This window comes from Cebus imitator, unplaced genomic scaffold (genome assembly GCF_001604975.1).
Source record: "Cebus imitator isolate Cc_AM_T3 unplaced genomic scaffold, Cebus_imitator-1.0 Scaffold125, whole genome shotgun sequence".
Classification (NCBI taxonomy): Eukaryota; Metazoa; Chordata; class Mammalia; order Primates; family Cebidae; genus Cebus; species Cebus imitator.
In genome coordinates this window covers 442,684-461,975 of record NW_016107440.1, presented here as the reverse complement: position 1 = coordinate 461,975, position 19,292 = coordinate 442,684, and the positions used below count along the sequence as shown (strand labels likewise).

General features: G+C 39.4%; 1 protein-coding gene across 3 annotated transcripts in view; it reads right to left on the bottom strand.

The window, feature by feature from the left end:
- Window positions 1–266: 266 nt before the first annotated feature.
- The window catches only part of BNIP3L (BCL2 interacting protein 3 like), a 26,084-nt gene continuing 7,058 nt past the window's right edge, over window positions 267–19,292 (bottom strand). For 2 of the 3 annotated variants that reach the window (XM_017540384.2, XM_037742667.1), the window contains exons 2-6: window positions 16,819–17,002; window positions 12,731–12,803; window positions 5,605–5,708; window positions 5,332–5,481; window positions 267–3,032 (exon numbers count right to left, since the gene is read on the bottom strand). In XM_017540384.2, coding sequence (XP_017395873.1) covers window positions 2,984–3,032; window positions 5,332–5,481; window positions 5,605–5,708; window positions 12,731–12,803; window positions 16,819–17,002 — 560 coding nt within the window. In that variant the 3' untranslated portion in view covers window positions 267–2,983. Of the gene's footprint in view, window positions 3,033–5,331; window positions 5,482–5,604; window positions 5,709–12,730; window positions 12,804–16,818; window positions 17,003–17,743; window positions 18,022–19,292 lie in introns of those variants that run through there. The other variant, XM_017540385.2, reaches the window with a different exon arrangement.

Sequence of the window (19,292 nt, the reverse complement as noted above, 5' to 3'; positions counted from 1 at the left end):
CCTGCACTTCCTGAGCACTCACCGCGTCAGCACCCTCCTACCACTGCCTGCAGGCAATGCTCTGAAGGCTACAGTCCTGAGGCATTCACGAATGCTCACAACGAGGTGACCGTCCCCACAGGAACACTGTTCACACCCGAGCACTGTGAGGAACTCCACTGCTGGGGGACCAGATGACTGGAAGGCTGTGTGCAGGCAAGGAGGCCCCATCGCCCGAAACTCCCAGGTAACACATCTGACAGAAAAATGATATACTGACAGAAGAAGTTTTGTGAGAGCTTTAATGGCACAAAATGTTTATAGCTACAAGTTATACAGGTATTGTAAACTGTATATAACGATACAAAGTGCTAACTAAATAGATGAAGGATGCATAATCACTTTGGCTCAGTTAATTCCAACAGTTTCCACAACGGGTTCATGTAAAAACTCATCCGACTGGCTAAGTTTTCAATTCCCATTTTTCAGAATAGTAAATATTTTTACTGCAATCACGGGAACTTGTTGCACTTTTCAATGTGCAAGTCTGTGCAGTTTTGCTCTTGATTCTATTTACAGAATAGCTTAAGCCAGTTTTCATCAAACATAGGAAAAATGAAGCCTGCCTTTTGTCCCCAAATTGTAAACAGGTGTAAAGCTTTTTAAACATGAATCTCACAATTTCAACTGCTAATTGCTGAATTCTCCTTTCTAATCCACAATGTCTTCATTCAACACAAATCTGAGTAGGAGTAAAAATGTTCATCCTGTGTGTTAGGGCTACAGATACATACTACATGCTGTCATAATAAATGCTATCGTGATGACGTATTCATGTTTTAAGTAATATTCTGTAATTTCGCTGATACTTTAAGAAAAAGGGCACACTATGTTTAACGTTGAAAGAAATCATAAATATACCCAGGTTCAATGGCACTACTGACAGAATTGCTACTGAACTTGGAAAGAGCACAACTCACCCGCTTTAAGAAGTCACTTTCATGTAAAGTTCAATTTTACTTTTCCCTCCTGTAATACCAACTGTAATACAAATTGCATACTATAGCAGTTTAGCTATTCAGTTCTCCTAACTTTCTGGCCTTTCCAACTTTATTCAGGCTTTTCCAAAATCAGTGGGCCATCAGATTTACTGTCTTCCCAGAGAAATTCAAATGTGAACACTTGAAATAAATAGGTTATAGAAGACAAACCAAGTGTGACCAGGTTTATGAGTAAGACAGAAACATGGTCTAATAAAAAGATGTCCAAAATTATTTAGACATCAAATGCTAGAAAGAAAAAAGAAAATTACTTGGAAAACTATTTAGGATATATTATCTTTCTTAAAGATAGCCAGCTATGTTCTTGAAAAAAGATAAAAATTTTCTTGTTTAATTTGTATGTTATTTTCCACTATAACACATCAATTTTACAAACCTTGATGTGAGACAGAAGAGTTAGATAGTTCCTGCAAACTGGCAAACCTGGCTGTCATAGTGTTTTTATTCAAGTTGACCTGATGCACTTTACAGATTGCTAGTTTTAAAATTAACAATGGTTCTCTAAATGTCAATAGCAATGTCTGTATCATAAACAGTAATATTTATATATAAAACATGTGGTATCCTTCAGAGTCATGCTAGATGTTCTGAAACCCAAGAACATCTACTCGAGATAACTGGTCATCCTGATGCTTTCTAACAATTTGGTCCTAAAGCTTCACATTTTAGAAACAAACGAACAAGTATATCATTGAAGGAATCTGCTGAGTGTTCTGAACTTGAAGAGCTTACCATAACTGAAAAGACGGTTACACGAGAAAATGACCAGTGCCTGCAGTCGCAGGAATCACCTTGGGAAGACTGTACAGTAAACATGAATCAGTGAGAGATCAGAAGGAAACAAATGGCATCTTTTCAGAACGCTGTCAACTGTTCCCACAACCCAAGTCTGCTTTTCCAAGTTGCATAAGTGCTTGGAATAACTCTGAAACAATTCTCTTCAGAGTTTAAAGGCTTCAGAGTATAGGTGATGCTTCCTAAAACAAGAAGCCTGTATTAACATCAAGAATTGGAACTCATTCCAAAGCCTCTTAGAGAGAGGAAAAAAATAAAGAAATAAAAAATTTTTTAAAAATTTAAAGAAAGTCACGAAAAATTCACATGCAGCTAATTAATGTAAAAAATACCAAACACACACACAAAAATCTCAAAAAGCAATTTCATATATTTCTAGGCCTGAGACGTTCCTTATCAGAAAGATGCTACACCATATAGAAAAGACAGCATTACAACATACTAGTATGAAAATCTGCTGATGTATTTTAGTTCTTACTCTATTTCATACCTATCATTTATACAGCTTGCCTCCTACAAATTAAAAGGCGCTATTAGGAGGCTTAGACAAAAAAGTGGCTCCAAAGCTGGTTTAAAATAATTTTTTATTGCCCAGGATGTTTTTTTTTCTTGTGTCTTGCTTTTTTTTTTTGTTTGTTTTCTTTTTAATAACTATCTACTCAAGCTTAGGGAAGCTTGTCTTTGTCTTGAGGGAAAAAACCAACTAGAAAATAAAGCTTCTTTGACATCATTTGCTAACCTGATCTCAGTTTAAGAGAGAAATGGTAGTTATGTGGAAAGGGTAAAATTTATACCATGAATGATACAGGTCTAGTCTGGTGGTACTAATTAGAGATAATAGCATTGTTGACAAAATTATAATCTGCTGGTGGCCATTTGCGGAAAAGAAGCCCTTGCAAATTTCTAAACAACAGTAAACTCTGTTAGGAAATTCTAAAATGTCCTACAGGCCAAAAAGGGTATAAGGTTAGTAAAATGCCTCAACAGAGTTTGAATAAAATACTGGATTTGAGAGTTACTGGAATTGGATATGTAAAAACAGGGTGGTAGGCTGGGTCATGCTTACAATGGTCTCAATTTCAAATAAGCTACTGTGACAATACACCACTTCACAGGTCACACGCATTTCCAGGGGCTTTTCCTTTCCCTCAGTAGGTGCTGGCAGAGGGTGTGCTCAGTCGCTTTCCAATATAGATGCTGAAAGGAAGCAGAGGCATCATGTTTCACCTGTTTCAACAGTTCTGCACCAGCTTGTCCACAGGCTGAACTCTAAATTCTTCAGTCTTTGTAAAAGACTCTAAAGGTTTATGGGCACCGCTCCCCAAACACCATGAAATCACCACTGACTTTCTTAAACCAATCACAAGCCCAGTCAAACTGGTTTTAGATGATTACTCATTAAATCGGGACTAGACAGCCAAGGGGTAGTGATTACACAAAGTAAAGCCCGAGAGAACAGATCCCTCCACAGAGTAAATAAAGTAGCCCACCTCCTTAGAGGTGTCCCTCTTTGGTGGACAGAAGGTTCTACTGACATTTCAGACATAAAACTATACTAATATGTGAAATTATTTTGGTGCTCTACGTAGGACCAAAAAACAAAAAACAAACAAACAAAAAAAACGCTTAAAAGCTGCTAGTACTTTAAAGACAGCTCTTACTAGTAACTCTTAAGGATTAGGGGCCTTATGGTACTTTTTCATGCCAAGCTAGTATTTGGCCCCTTCAACAGCAAAACTAGAAAGGAGCTTAAGGAAAATATGTAACTAGCTCCACCTCCAGTGCAATTAAAGCAACCAACTTTTTAAACCCTCTTTTTACATTCATCTATAGAAATAGTTATACTTAAAGCAAGACAGGCAATCTGAAGATGGCTGAAAGAGACAGGGCAAGGTACAGAAACAAAGCACCTATGGGCAATGAACTGCTGTAGAGGCAGCAACATATGAAACTCCTACTCCTGCCCCAAATTAACCACCATGTAAAGGTCAAACATTGCCCTTCTGCACAAAGCCCTTCTAGGTTGCTGTTTGTGTTTACTATCCTTGCACTCACAAAAGCACATCAAGCACCCGGGAGAGGCAAAAAGGGTGTATGGAAAGCTGTATGTGCATTTCCGAGGTTGTGACTGAGAATCTCTCTCCGATAAGAGATTGATTTTCTCTCCAATTTTCTTCCTTGAAGGGAAGAAAAAGGATGACCCACCTTCTGCATACCTTATACTGAAAATGACCCATTGGGCATGCTTAGAGCATAACATATGTCTTGAAAAACATCACAAATCCCAGTACTTTGGAAGGCAAAGGCAGGCAGATCACCTGAGGCTGGGAGTTCGAGACCAGCCTGACCACCATGGAGAAACTCTGTCTCTACTAAAAATACAAAATTAGCCAGGTGTGGTGGCGCATGCCTATAATCTCAGCTACTTGGGAGGCTGAGGCAGAGGAATCACTTGAACCTGGGAGGTGGAGGTTGTGATGAGCCGAGATCACGCCACTGCACTCCAGCCTGGGCAACAAGAGCGAAACTTCAGCTCAAAAAAAAAAAAAATAAAATAAAATAAAAAATTAACAGCTAGTGTTTAACCTCTAAAATCTTTTAGAAGTAATTCCTCAATTGTTTAAATCAAGGAAAAAAAGCAATTTATTTAAAAGATGTGGCTGAAAAACTTATGAATTACAGGTAAATATGAGGTTGATTTTAGCAAAATGAAAATACTACAAAGTTAAAAGAGGAAAAAAATAGCCCCAATCAACCTACCAGTTTCATTAAAAAAAACTATCCAATGTAATCATGTATTTTCCCAAATGAAAAAAAGTACTTTATTAGCCACAAAATTTATATGCTAAAGATTAGTTTACTTCATAAGTTACTCAAGATTAAATATTAAACAAAACCCAAAAAGAAAAATCAATCACAGAAGAGTTCACTTAAAAATGATCACCTAGGGGATTAATATTAACATCATCTTTTCTTCTCCCCTCCCCCCCGGGACACAGAGTCTTGCTCTGTCACATATGCTGGAGTGCAGTGGCATGATCTTGGCTCACTGCAACTTCCGCCTCCTGGGTTGAAGCAATTCTCCTGCCTCAACCTCCCAAGTAACTGGGATTATAGGCGTGTACCACCATGCTCAGCTAATTTTTGTATTTTTGGTAGAGATGAGGTTTCACCATGTTGGCCAGGCTGGTCTCAAACTCCTGACCTCAGGTGATCCACCCGCCGTGGCCTCCCAAAGCGCTAGGATTATAGGCGCGAGCCACCACACCCAGCCAAACATCTTATTTTTAAATAAGCAAAAAAACCCTACTGTTATTAAAAATGCTTATTTGTAGAACTGTGTACCCACTTTAATCATTCTTAAGTTCACCTTATTTGCACTAAAACATTGAAAGTAAAGCAATAAAAACTGCTTTCACATACATTTCTTTAATCTGAAAATAAAATATGAGGATAAAATGAATGGAAAAAACTTCAGGAGTTTACCAGTACTTACCCTAGCCCCAAAGCCAAAACATGAGAAAGGAAGAGAGACGGAATGAACACCTTCAGAAATTCTGCGGAGAAGATACCCCCTTTCTTCATGGCTCCACTTTTCCTCATGCTTAGAGAGACAGAACGTTTAGGGTGTCTGAAGTGGAACTCCCTGAGAAAGAAATTCAGAGGCAGATGTCACTTGCTGAAAATATGGTGGGGGTTACTAGGCCCACCGCTTATAAGTATGTGCAGATCCACTGTGTCCACTGACAAGAAATATGTGAGAACTCACTTGGGTGGAATGTTTTCGGGTCTACTGGACCAGTCTGACACCCAGTCTGCACTTTTCTTCAAGGCCTCAACTTCCTTCTCTCCTTCTACAACTTCTTCTTCTGACTGTAAAGAAGAATTCAAACTTAAGAAAAAAAAAAAGGAAGACCAATTCCTCCTAATACAAAGACAAATCTAGACAGAAAATATACTAAACTCGTAAGGTTGTGCATCAGCAATTTTAGCTAAGAAACAAGCTGTTTTTCTAAATAATGATGAAAAATAATCTAAGATCAGAGTCCGTACTATCTTTAGAACAACATGAGTGAGCTTCGCTGTTGTGGTATCTAAGCACAGCACAGGAACTGGAAAAGACTGCATTTGGGGATGTAATGCTAAGGGAAGTATAAAAAACCTCCATAAGAGTTAAATCTGGGCAATACTTACATGGAGTTCCATTGTATTATTCTCTTTTACATGCACTTAAAATTTTCATAACTAGGCCGGGCACGGTGGCTCACACCTGTAATCCCAGCACTTTGGGAGGCTGAAGTGGGCAGATCACTTGAGGTGAGGAGCTGGAGACCAGCCTGGCCAACATGGTGAAACCCGATCTTTACTAAAAACATACAAAAATTAGCTGTGTTTAATCCCAACTACTTGGGAGACTGAGGCAGAAGAATCACTTGAGCCTTTGGGGTGGGGGTTGCAGTGAGCTGAGACCCAGCCACTATACTCCAGCCTGGGCAACAGACTCTGTCTCAAAAAAACAGAATTTCTTAATTTAAAAAAATAAAAGGAAATATACCTAAAAGGATATGCTAAAAATAAAGTGATGCGAAGTAAAACAAAAATAAGTGAGAGATGTGATGAGGAAACAAACAATAGTATTTCCTGAGCACTTAAAGCGACAAATATTATTCCAAGCATGTTACATACATTAACTTGTTTTATTATATTTTCTGAAGACAGGGTCTCCTCTGTCACCCAGGCCAGAGTGCAATCATAGCTTACTGCAACCTCGAACTCCTGGGCTCAATTAATCCTCCCACTCAGTCTCCCAAGTACTGGGACGACAGGTGTGTGTCACCACAACCAGCTAATTTTTGTATTTTTTAAAGAGATAGTGTTTCACTATGTTGCCCAGCCTGGTCTTGAACTCCTGGGTCTAAGGGATCTTCCCTGCCTTAGGCTCTCAAAATGCTGGGATTACAGATATGAGACACTGTAACCAGCCACATGCATTAACTTTCACCTTGCAACAACCACCCTACAGAAATAGGAATTATTAAAAATCCCATTTTTTAGATGAGGAGACTGAGATATAGATTAAATAATTTGCCGAAGGTTCCACACCCAATACATAGCAGGGGCAGTATTCAAACCCAAAAACACGTGTTGAGGGGCCCTGCTGTTAACCACGAGGTATTACTCTCCAGGAGGAGACTGTATTTTTAGGACAAATTGCTATACAAACATTTTACAAGGTTTTGAAACTATGTTAGCCAAAAGTTTTTTGGAATAATCTATAATAAGTCAAGTCAGAATTTAACATTTGTCATATCAAATAAAATGAAAAATGTGATTTTTAAAAATTGTTAATGATAACCTAAAGTTTTAGACCAAGAACAACTAAAATTTCCAAAAGCTCACATTTTAAAAGAACCAAAGGAAAGAAAAAGTCATAAAAATGATAATGTATTATTTATTCAGGTTTTTTTTTTTTTGAGACAGAGTCTCAGGCTGGAGTGCAGTGGCGTGATCTCGGCTCACCGCAATCTCTGCCTCCTGGGTTCAAGCGATTGATTCTCCTGCCTCAGCTTCCAGAGTAGCTGGGATTACAGGCGCCCGCCACCACACCTGGCCAGTTTTTTTTTTTTTTTTTTTGAGACGGAGTTTCACTCATGTTACCCAGGCTGGAGTGCAATGGCGCGATCTCGGCTCACCGCAACCTCCGTCTCCTGGGTTCAGGCAATTCTCCTGCCTCAGCCTCCTGAGTAGCTGGGATTACAGGCACGCACCACCATGCCCAGCTAATTTTTTGTATTTTTTTTTAGTAGAGACGGGGTTTCACCATGTTGACCAGGATGGTCTCGATCTCTTGACCTCGTGATCCACTCGCCTCGGCCTCCCAAAGTGCTGGGATTACAGGCTTGAGCCACCGCGCCCGGCCTACACCTGGCCAGTTTTTATATTTTTAGTAGAAACGTGGTTTCACCATGTTGACCAGGCTGGTCTCAAACTTCTGACCTCAAGTGATCCACACACCTCGGCTTCCCAAAGTGCTGGGATTACAGGTGTGAGCCATGGCACCTGGCCATATTCAGTTTTAAGAAATGTCATGCTATGACCCCAAACCCAAGGGTCTCAAAACTAAGAAGCATGTTGACATTTTATTTTGTTTGACTAGGATTCACTCTTTGACCAGAGGTGTCACTCTTTTCAGTAGGCAGCTAAGAAATGCAGTCTGGCATATTCACGTGACTTCTTTCACAGGTCTAGTTCTCTGTGAAATAGCTACTCTAGGACAGGAGCTTCAGACAGGGCAAGGTAAAACCCCTGTGTGTGTCTGCTGCTCTTGTCAGTACCATTCTTATCTAGTTCTGCTGAACTTGGCAAATTCCACAGAATGACACAATGTAGCATTTAGGATTAAGCTCTTTCCACTGGCTACTGAGATTACTCAGAATCATGAGTTGGCTCTTTGGAGTAACACTGAATTCATCCCAAACCAAAAACAATCAATTGTTACAATTTCCTTGCAGCTCCGCTGGTGGGCACATAGTATCTGACTACACTCAACACATTGCAGGTCACTTCTGTTTAGTTTCCTGCTTTGACCTTGCAGGTCTCTCTTTAAAGCTGCTTAAAGATTTAACAAGTTAATATTTCATAATTTCTGACAGAATGAAAACGCAGTAAGATTTTACGCTCTAGTTTTTTTTCTCAAGAGGATGGAATTTTCTCAGTTGGGTGAAGCACAGTTATCTTTGGACAAGTATTTTAAAAAGAAAACAAAACAAAAAAGAAGTCCAGATAAGTTTCTCAACTTAGTCCTAACACTTTTACTACTGCTCTGTGCTTCCATCTATTAATTTTAAATTTGTCACTTTCAGGTTTTAAACTGTCTTCCAATTCCTGGAATTCCAGAATATGGTAAAACTGCACTTAATCTAATTATATAAGCTTTGTGCTTTTAAAATCAATAATCCTCTCTCTATATCTACATCTATTCAAAGAAGATTCTGGCTGGGCATGGTGGCTCACACCTGTAATCCCAGCACTTTGGGAGGCCAAGGAGTGTGGATCACTTGAGGTCGGGAGCTCGAGACCAGGCTGGCCAACATGGCAAAACCCCATCTCTACTAAAAATACAAAAATTAGCCAGGTGTTTTGGTGCACACCTGTAATCCCAGCTACTTGGGCAGCTGAGGCAGGAGAACTGCTTGAACCTGGGAGGCAAAGGTTGCAGTGAGCCACAATCATGCCACTGCCCTTCAGCCTGGGTGACAGAGTGAGACTGTCTCAAAAACAAAAAACAAAAAAACAAAAACAAAGAAGATGCTGATCATTCTAGCCTGTTCTCTCACATGGAGTTCTTTATTTTCTAATCACTTAAGTTCTCCTTCTCTGGTCCACCTCAAGGTCACTTTGTCCTCTAAATATGGATAAACTGTATACCATGATTTATGCACAGATATATATCACAGTTTTACAAAAGAGGAAAAGGAGGACATTTTCAGTCTGGATTATTTTTCAATAACACCAAGCATTGTGCTGGCATTTCTGGTCCCAGAAACACAATGCAAAATATCTTCAAGAAATAATCTATATTGCTTCTCAGAGTTTTTGGCTAAGCTAAGATCAAGTGAAGAAACAATCTACAGTCTATTTTCTGATACAGAACTGAGACCCTTAAGGATGATCATCCCAAAAGTCTTATGATCTTTTTCCTAAGTGCACACTACCTTAGGCTTCCCATACCATAACTCAGCCGACATTTTTCAGTTCATCCTCATGGCTTTGTGTACTCGCCTGTAATCAACTGAATTCATTTACTTACTTTAGTAGAAAGAACAAGGGCCACAGACTCAGACCTGCTTTCAGTCCTGGCTCTAACACTGAATTGCTTTGTGATCTGAGATAAGTCATTAGTACAAAGCCTCACTTTTTCCATTTGTCCATGGGGATAATATCATTGCTTTCACTAGATTTAGAACATTAAAAGAGAGCTGGAAGTAGTAACTCATGCCTTTAATTCCAACACTTTGGGAGGCTGACGTGCAAGGATCATTTGAGGCCAGGAGTTTGAGACTGGCCTGGACAAGATATTGAGATGCTTGCCTATACAAAGAAATTTAAAAATTAACCGGGCATGGCAACGTGTGCCTGCTGTCCCAGCTACTAGGGAGGCTGAGGCAGAAGAACTGCTTGAGCCGGGAATCAAAGTCTGCAGTGAGCTATGACTGCACCACTGCACACCATCCTGGGTGACAAGGCAAGACCCTGAGATCCTGACTCAAATGAAAGAAAGAGAGAGAGAGAGAGAGAGAGAGAGAGAGAGAGAGAGAGAGAGAGGGGGGGGGAGAGAGAAACATTTTAAAAAAGAAATCAAGCACCTAGAACATATCTAGTTATTGTTAGGGACTTTGCTTCCTCATCTTGGAAAAGCTTGAAAATGGCATATATTCCCTATAAACACATGCAAAAACATTCAATAAGATCAAGCACTGTAACAGTCATTTGTTAACTGCCTTTTTAAGTTTCGTAACCACAAACTTTTCTTCTAATTCATGAAGAAAATCTATTTTCCTAAATCCTGAAGTAATCAATTTTTAAATTACTGTCTCTTCCATTTTAAAAAGGCAATGTAAAAGGCTTTTTGAAAGTTTAAACTATACCTACTGACAGCTCCCTTATTAAATCTTACTCAACTGTTATAATGTCTCTCACAGGAGTCAGACTGTCTTTCCAAATTCTTCCCTTTGTTGAAAGAGAACTGACTGATCTAATTGTCAACATAAAGTACCTCCTCTTGATGACAGCCAGTGTTCTTTTAGGAATGTGTTCCTGTGAAGGGATCAACACTGGCCAACCTACCAAAGGCCAAAATCCTGACATTTTCTTTCCTGAATTTCAAAAATTCTTTGGAATTCTAGGGTAGATGCATTCAGCTCTAGAATTCCGTGTAAATATTCAGCCAAGCCTAATTGTACATCTGCAACTCCATGAGCCAGGAAAGCATCTGCCAAAGTGCTCCATAGGGTTATTAAGTTCTTAAGGGAAAAATGTATGCAGAGAGGAAGAAGAAAGTCTAAGGTCAGATAAGCTTGGTAAACACTTGGTTTACTTAAACTCATTTCTTTTTTTTTTTTTTTTTTTTTTTAAGAAACAAAGGGTCTTGCTATGTTGCCCAGGCTGGACTCAAAACTCCCGGGGCTCAAGGGATCCTCCTGCCTCCACCTCCCAAACAGCTGAGACTACAGGCAAGTGCCACCATGCCCAGCTTAAACGGTAACAATTTCTTTACTGCAGGAACGGTCAGAAATACTCATGTGACTACTAGGGTGAGAGTGTGGGGGGACCTGGGCCTTCATTCCTTTCCATTTATTTGACTTCAGGACTATCCTATGGAACTTCCCTTTGAACAAACATTCTTGAAAACACATTTTGGAAAATGCTAATCTAAGCTTTCTGTGTAAAAGGTGATATATGGAGGATTGAAGAAATCCTCCTCAGGAAAGACCACAGCAAAGAATATGATTTATCTCTTGGATTCCTTGAAACACTTTCTGCCATGGAGACTTTATATCTTTTCTTCTACATCAGCTAGAGCTTACTGCACGTGGCCAAATTGACAGGCAGAAGCCAGCAGCTCAAATGCTCCTGTCAGATCATCTTACGACACGACAGCCTGCTGTCGTGAGCTTCTCTGCAAGTATAAAGCTCATCATAAAATAAATTTGTGTGAATCCATACATTTTCAGTATTTCAGAGAAAAGCAAAAACTGAGCATAGTCAAAGTATGAAGGAATTCTGTGGCCTTCAGAAACAATATTGGGTGGACCTAAGATACACAGAATATTTCTAGTGCAAAGGGACAAGGACACAGCATAGTGAGAACCCCACAAAACAAGGTCTTTGTTGCAAGTCATCTGAAGATTCATTATTTTTCAAGCAGAAGAAAAAGACAATGGTTCTGGTCCTCACTTTTAGGTGATCTTACCTACCAATCAAGTTAAAGCCTGGCTATGAGTATTCTAAATCATTAGCAACAATTATATACTTTCCATATTTTAAGTTTCATAATACAAACGTGTAAGATTTTAATATTATATCCATCTATGTTCCCAACAATGTCAACTCCTAGTAAACGACATTTATCTTCAGGGAATCCTGCATAATTTGGATAAATTTTATGTCTACCTCTGGAAATTTATCTCAAAAGTCACTGCTTCGGTTTCAGGCACAAAAAAAAAAAGTCTTCACACCTAGTTCTAACACAACCTTAATTTTCATTTATTCTGTGGTCTTAAAGCCTCTGTCTCAGTTTTTTCTATTTATAAACTCAAGAAACTAGCCTGTAGGTCAGGTATGGTGGCTAGTGCCTATAATCCCAGCATTTTGGGAAGCCAAGGCTGCTGGATCACAAGGTGAGGAGTTTGAGACCAGCCTGAACAATATGGTGAAACCCCATCTCTACTAAAAATACAAACATTAGCTGGGCACAGTGGCGCGCACCTGTAGTCCCAGCTACTCAGGAGGCTGAGGCAGAAGAATCACTTGAACCGAGGAGGTAGAGGCTGCAGTGAGCCAAGATGATGCCACTGCACTCCAGCCTGGGCGACAGTACAAGATTCCATCTCAATTTAAAAAAAAAGAAAAAAAAAAGAAACTAGCATGGTGGCATGCTTCATAACGGACAAAAATTTTCCAATTCTTTTAGAGTGACAGGGCCCAAAATCCTTAGTTGTAAAGGAGTGTGGCAAGAACTATTATCATCCTAAATAAATTCCAAAATCAGAAATTCAGTAACAGGTTCAAACTATTCCTAAAAGTCTTCTTTTTCTTTAATATATTTTAGCAAAACACACTTAGAGAACGTGCATCTTTCTTGTTTGCTGCAAATCAGAATCCCCCCTACACACCTGAGAGCTATGGTCCCTGCTGGTGTGCATTTCCACATCAAACATGATCTGCCCATCTTCTTGTGGTGAAGGGCTAGAAGAGAAAAAATTTAGCTATTATTTTAAATTCTCATTTTGTCAAGTGACTTAGTCTCTACCAGAAATAAGAAAATTAAAAATTATAGCAGTATGGCTTTGAAAAAGCAAATCAGAAAATTTATCCTAACCCCATACAAGAAAATTTTATGTAATATTAAAGGGCCAAATGAAATTGAGCATTCTTACACTGAGAATGTTCTGCCGTTTTTGAGTAGTAATGAATTCCTTCAAAATGATAAACGTGCAAAGGAAATACTACCTACAGACACAAACTGTCACATTTTCTTATATCTAGTCTTTGGTTCATTAAAGATAAAATAATCTTCAAATTTGGCAACTTTAGAGTTCCTTTTCTCAAAGTTCTCTTATTAAATAATTCACCACCTGTAGTTTTCACAGTGCATAAGGTAGTTCTCAAAGAAGTTTTCAGAGGGTCTTCGAGGTTAGAGTTCCTTTTGTAATACTAGTAGGATTTGTTTGCCATTTTCATTCTCATTCTCCCATGAGTGTCTAATGGAATTTTCCGAAGGCTACATGATGTGTGATAGTACAACAGTTAGAACGCAGAAGCGGATGAGAGCCAGCTGTTTCCTAATAGGCTTGGTATTAGAGATTTGTAAAAGTGTAAAACAATGCCACTATTCCTATTAATTCGGGGGGACTTATAGAAGATAGTTATTTTCAGTAAAAAAAAAAACTTATGTTAGAATGTATTATTTCTGAATATGTACTTTCTCAGTTTTAGTTTCTAATATAGTAAATATCAAAATATATAAACCCACAAGTGAGTCCTTTGGGGTCCCTAATTATTTTTAAGAATGTAAAAGTATATAAAGACCAACAACTTTGATAGCCACTATTTTAATTATTTCAGAAATATTTGCTTTGAGATATTTGATAGTGAATTATATAAGCTTATATATGAATATAAAATCTTTCTGACTGTACAAAATACATTTTTAGAACTATAAAAATTTACAGATAAGTTTTTAGACAAAAACCACATAATCACAAACTGTACTTGATATAAGAGACGAACAGAATGTGCTGTCAATTTCTTAGCTTTATCAATGATTCCTTCTGTAACACTGAAAGTCACTGGATCCCTCACTACATACACATACCCTCCTCCAAAAATCTAAAATAGAAATAAAAAACATTTGGGGCTTAACTTGCTGAAAGGGATAGATATTAACTATTAAAGTTACCAAGAGTATGTATGTTTACAATGTTAATTAATGTACACAGATGCTGGTGAGACTGACTCAGAAATAAGTAAGATCATCAGAAATTTATCAGACAAATTAGGCCTAGGAGTTTTTTAGACTGGTATAATTGACATAGGGAATTCTTAAATGGGGACAAGAAAAGGGAAAAGCTGATTCTGCATCAAACATCATATATGTTTAGGAAATTTCTGTCTTGAACTAAGACAGGAGTCAACCAGAACTGGGCACTTCTACTGGCCCCAGTTTACTATCTTTGTGATCCTAACACTGTTAGCTTCACAGCTACACATCAAGTTAAGCGTCAGCCTTACATAGCCTTGACCAGGTCAAGGCAGGCAGGGTGACAAAGTCAAGAATCCTAGGGAAGCACTGCTCTGCTTCTGTATGCTTCTTCATGCTGTCACCAACCTCTTCTCTAAACTGTTTATTCCTCCTAAAATAATTTGGAATGCATTAGAGCTTCACCCATGGCACATATTAGAATCAGCTGGGGAGCTTTTAAAATATTGTGATGTCTCTACCCTGCCCTGTCAACCAAAATGAGAAATTCTTGAGATGCAGTCCATGTGCTGGCACTTTTAAAAGTTCCCTGGGTGAATCTAGGATGCCGTCGAGGTGAAAACACCTGCAACAGGGTGGAATACGAAGCAGAACACACTGGGTTCCCAGCTAACAACCCCTGCAGCAGCACAAATACTTCTATGGAATAATTTTTCAGTTGAAAAGACTCATAAATCAGCTCTAGGACTGATATCCAACAACCCTAAAACATTCCCCCCAACAAGAAACACTTCCCAATGACTTCAAATACAGAGACGCATGGCAATTCAAATGACATGATTTTTGATGACACTCTTCTTTTTTTTTTTTTGAGACGGAGTTTCGCTCTTGTTACCCAGGCTGGAGTGCAATGGCGCGATCTCGGCTCACCGCAACCTCCGCCTCCTGGGTTCAGGCAATTCTCCTGCCTCAGCCTCCTGAGTAGCTGGGATTACAGGCACGCGCCACCATGCCCAGCTAATTTTTTGTATTTTTAGTAGAGACGGGGTTTCACCGTGTTGACCAGGATGGTCTCGATCTCTTGACCTTGTGATCCACCCGCCTCGGCCTCCCAAAGTGCTGGGATTACAGGCTTGAGCCACCGCGCCCGGCCAACGATGACACTCTTCAATGGTAAAGCGTTATTAGTCAGACATCCCAGGAGAGTACCGTTGCACACTCGAGTTTTAGGCATTCTCTGAAAGATGACCATGAATCTAGGGCCTGGAGATACATAAGATGAGGGGTAGGAAAGTGTTCAAAAGCACTTGCCATGCTTCCTTTTCACATGCTTTTGCAACCTAAATACGATCATGGGAGCGTGAAGGCATATTCAATTGGACACCGTGGTGTCAATGATCAAAGCCCACACACTGGAATGTAGAGTGAAAGTCTTGCTGACAGGCCATAACAAGCAGAAAACTTCAGAAACCCATCAGCAAGTTCCAAAATATAAACATAAATCTTCATTCGGCAAGACAGACTAATGCTGTAGCTACTGGAATCAAGGGCAAGCTGTTCAGAAGAGAGCCATCTGCTGTGTTCTGCTTATGACAAGAGCCATCCCAGGCTCTAAGAAGCACAGGGACAAGTCAGGGATGACACGGGGGTGGCGGGGGTGCACAGTGTGCCACAGAGCCAACAAACCAGTCCCCCGGCTGCCTTGGCAACATTAGTGGATCATAAGCCACTCAGGAAGTTGCAATATAATTTAACTCATTTCTCCTTTCCACATCTTCTGGTAGGTAATAGTATGTGCAATATACACAATTTTTACCAAATACAAAAATGTTAAGAAGAAAAATATCCATACTGCATCCCTAAAGATAATCACTGTTTACATTCCTCAACGTTTCCCTAATCTGATTCCTGTGCATTTGCTAAACGGTTAACATCAGTTAACAACTACCCAGGTCATCCGGTGCCCCGTAATGCTCACAGTGTAGCTGTCACTGAAACAAGAATTTTGTAAATGTCATTGAATATTCAGCCCTTCTGGAAAAAAAGAAAAGCTTACACTAAAAAATAATAACCTGGTTTCATTCCACACATATATCTCACTGTAATCTTACTCTTTCACCATAAGCAGTCTTTAATCCATGGAATTAGCTTCCTCGGGTCACATACAGAAAAACGGTCTGAAACAAAACATCTCTGAGAAAGGAGAAGGGCCTTCAAAACTACCTTTACAGACCTTGGTTGGCGCTTCCAACTGTGCAAATATTGCTACAATGTGAATCAACCTGCAGTTCTTATGAGTCAAACACTTAGTGTCTACTACGTGCCAGCACCATTACTGTGAAGCTAATAAAGATGAAACACGGCCCCCTGCCCTTTGAAGCCTCAAGATCTGGAGGGGAAGACAGATGTATACACAGGTAACTAATTCAAGGCGGTCTGTGATCTGTGAAAGGGGGACTCAAAGGAAAATGGGAGAAAGTCAGATTAATCCTATGAATTAGCATTTATGCCACTGAATTTTAAACGGATAAACTGCTAAAAATAATGTAATCTGATTAAGAAAAGTGACAATCTGGAGGAAAACAGTGGGCACTGGAACACCTGTCAATTAGCTGTCTGATATAAACACAACGTATGCATCTGTGGAATATATATTACACTGCAATATATCAGGAGGCATTTTTGCTAAATGAAGATTTAAGCAAATAAATTTTTCCTAGAGATAATGAGCCCTGTAACCCACCCGTGTCCTGAACTCCACAAAACATGGATCTCACTTACCTGTCACAGTGAGAACTGCCTCTTGAACTACTCTGTCCTGATTCATGTTGTGCATCCAAAAGAATCTTCTCCATGTCTCCATTGTGAATGGAGGATGAGGAAGGTACATGTTCTAGCCCCCCATTTTTCCCATTGCCATTATCATTGCCATTGCTGCTATTCATGGGTAGCTCCACCCAGGAACCTGTTGGACAAGTCAGATAAGTTAACCACAGCAGAACTGAAATCTGTCACGTGCACACAGATGTGAATATGGTGAATCCAGATAAGAATTCTGACTCTCCTCAAACGAAATGCAAAACTATTCTGAAGAAAATAAAGAGTAATAAAAGTCTAAACATCTATTTAGTTCTGTTCCTGAAATAGCTCATGCCATCAGCCGAGAAGAAACTGGAACTCTAAAACATCTTGGAAAATGTGTTTTTCAGCCAATTTTCTCTTTTGTTAAACCTTAGTTTACAATAACACTTTACTGAAAACTGTGAGGTTGCTTTTCATAAAAAAAATAGCTACTTTTTTACCAGACAGGCTACTTACCTTTAACATTTCAGCTGGTGTATATATACACACACAGACATTTTCTTCATAGTCTACCTAAGCTACTCAGCTTTATCTGATTAGTAAATGAAACAATAAGTATTATCAATTAGAAATTTCAGAAAAGGTCATCTAAGTAAGTTAGCAACTATATTCTCCTTAGTGCAAACAACAGAGAAACTCCTAGAGAGGGAACTTAAATCCAGTAGCAAAAATTTCAATTTGCGCACAAATCAGGAGCATAAAATTAATGCAGCTGGTTAACGAAACCAGGTGATAATGCTAAAAATTCAGAAAAAAGCTTTAGCTCTATCTCACTGATTCGTTTCTTCACTTCCTTTATATCTGTGCTTTCTAGTCTTTCTCTTTTTTTATACACTAAACATACCTTGTGAACTCGTCTTTTTTCTCTTCTCTCCCACGAGTTCCTACTTTCTACAGTTTTCATTAAGCCCTGTTGATATGGGGGCAGAAACAACTGCACATTAGCTACAGGCAAACACGAATGTTTTCTTGGGCAAAAATGTGAAGGGGTGGAGCCACAGAAAAAGGGGATGTGGCACTGGTAATTCTGCATAGGTCTTGAAAATATTGGCCCAATAAGTCTGCTAAAAGTATTAAGGTGTTTTAATTTTAATAAGAGCTGAGGCCAGGTACAGTGGCTCACACAGGTAATCCCAGCACTCTGGCAGGCTTAGGCACCAGGGTTGCTTGAGTGCAGGAGTTTTACAACAGCCTTGGCAATATGACAAGACCCTGTCTCTACAAAAGAACAGCAAGAAACTTAAGTAAAAGAATTGAAATAATTGTTAACAGTGGCCAATAAATTAACTTCACATCAAAAAGAGATAGTGGTACATTTTGTTAATAATTTCCTTTTTTTTTTTTTTGAGATGGAGTCTGGCTCTGTAGCCTAGGCTAGAGTGCAGTGCTGTGAACTCGGCTCACTGCAATCTCTGCTTCCTGAGTCTTGGTTCAAGCAATTCTCCTTTCCTCAGCCTCCCAAGTAGCTGGGATTACAGGCATGCACCACAGCATCCAGCTCATTTTTGTATTTTTAGTAGAGATGGGCTTTCACCATGTTGACCAGACTGATCTTGAACTCCTGACCTCGTGATGTGCTCACCTTGGCCTCCCAAAGTGCTGGGATTACAGGCGTGAGCCACTGCGCCCAGCCTCCATTTCTTACGATAAATTTTGTTTTAAAAATGTAACCAAGCAGCTTAGTGGGCCCATCCCTCTAAACTCCTAGCAGAAGCATTAGAGAGAGTTCCAGGGATAAACAAGGAGTTTTGTCAGTAAGATGAAGCAATCATCAAAACTGGCTCAAACTCTAAAATGCATTCTAACTGTGGCAATAGCTACACCACATCCAGAGTGAACTCAACATCACCCTCAAAAGAAGGAAAGCTCCCAGGCAGACCTGGCTGGGAATCTGAACCCATCGCTTCCTGTCTACCTGTGTGACCTCAGCTTCAGCCTCCTCACTTGTAAAACAGAAATAATAACACAGGGTTGCTGTGAGGATTTAGTAGTATCAAGTGCTGGTAAATGGAAGACACTCAGTTATACAGTAGAATTTACATTTATAAATACTTAGAACCTTTTGCTTTCCATCTGAGGCAGCCCCAGCGGCTACCAACATCCCATAATCACCACCAATTCCTTAGAACTCTGTTGCCAAACGACACAGTTCTACAACCTCTTTGTGGCCTCATTCTATACACACATAAAATGGACACAGACTAGAGAGAACTCAAAATGGATTAGCAATTAAAACTAGCAAAGCTATGAGAGACCTAACACTGAAGATAATTGAACTCACTCGAGTGCCTCTGGAGTGTATAAGAAATATGCCAAAAGCGTCCCTAAATTTAGAGCTCTGCAAAATATTTCAACTGGAGAGAAAGGGGGTGGGGGAGAGAATATGTATATGA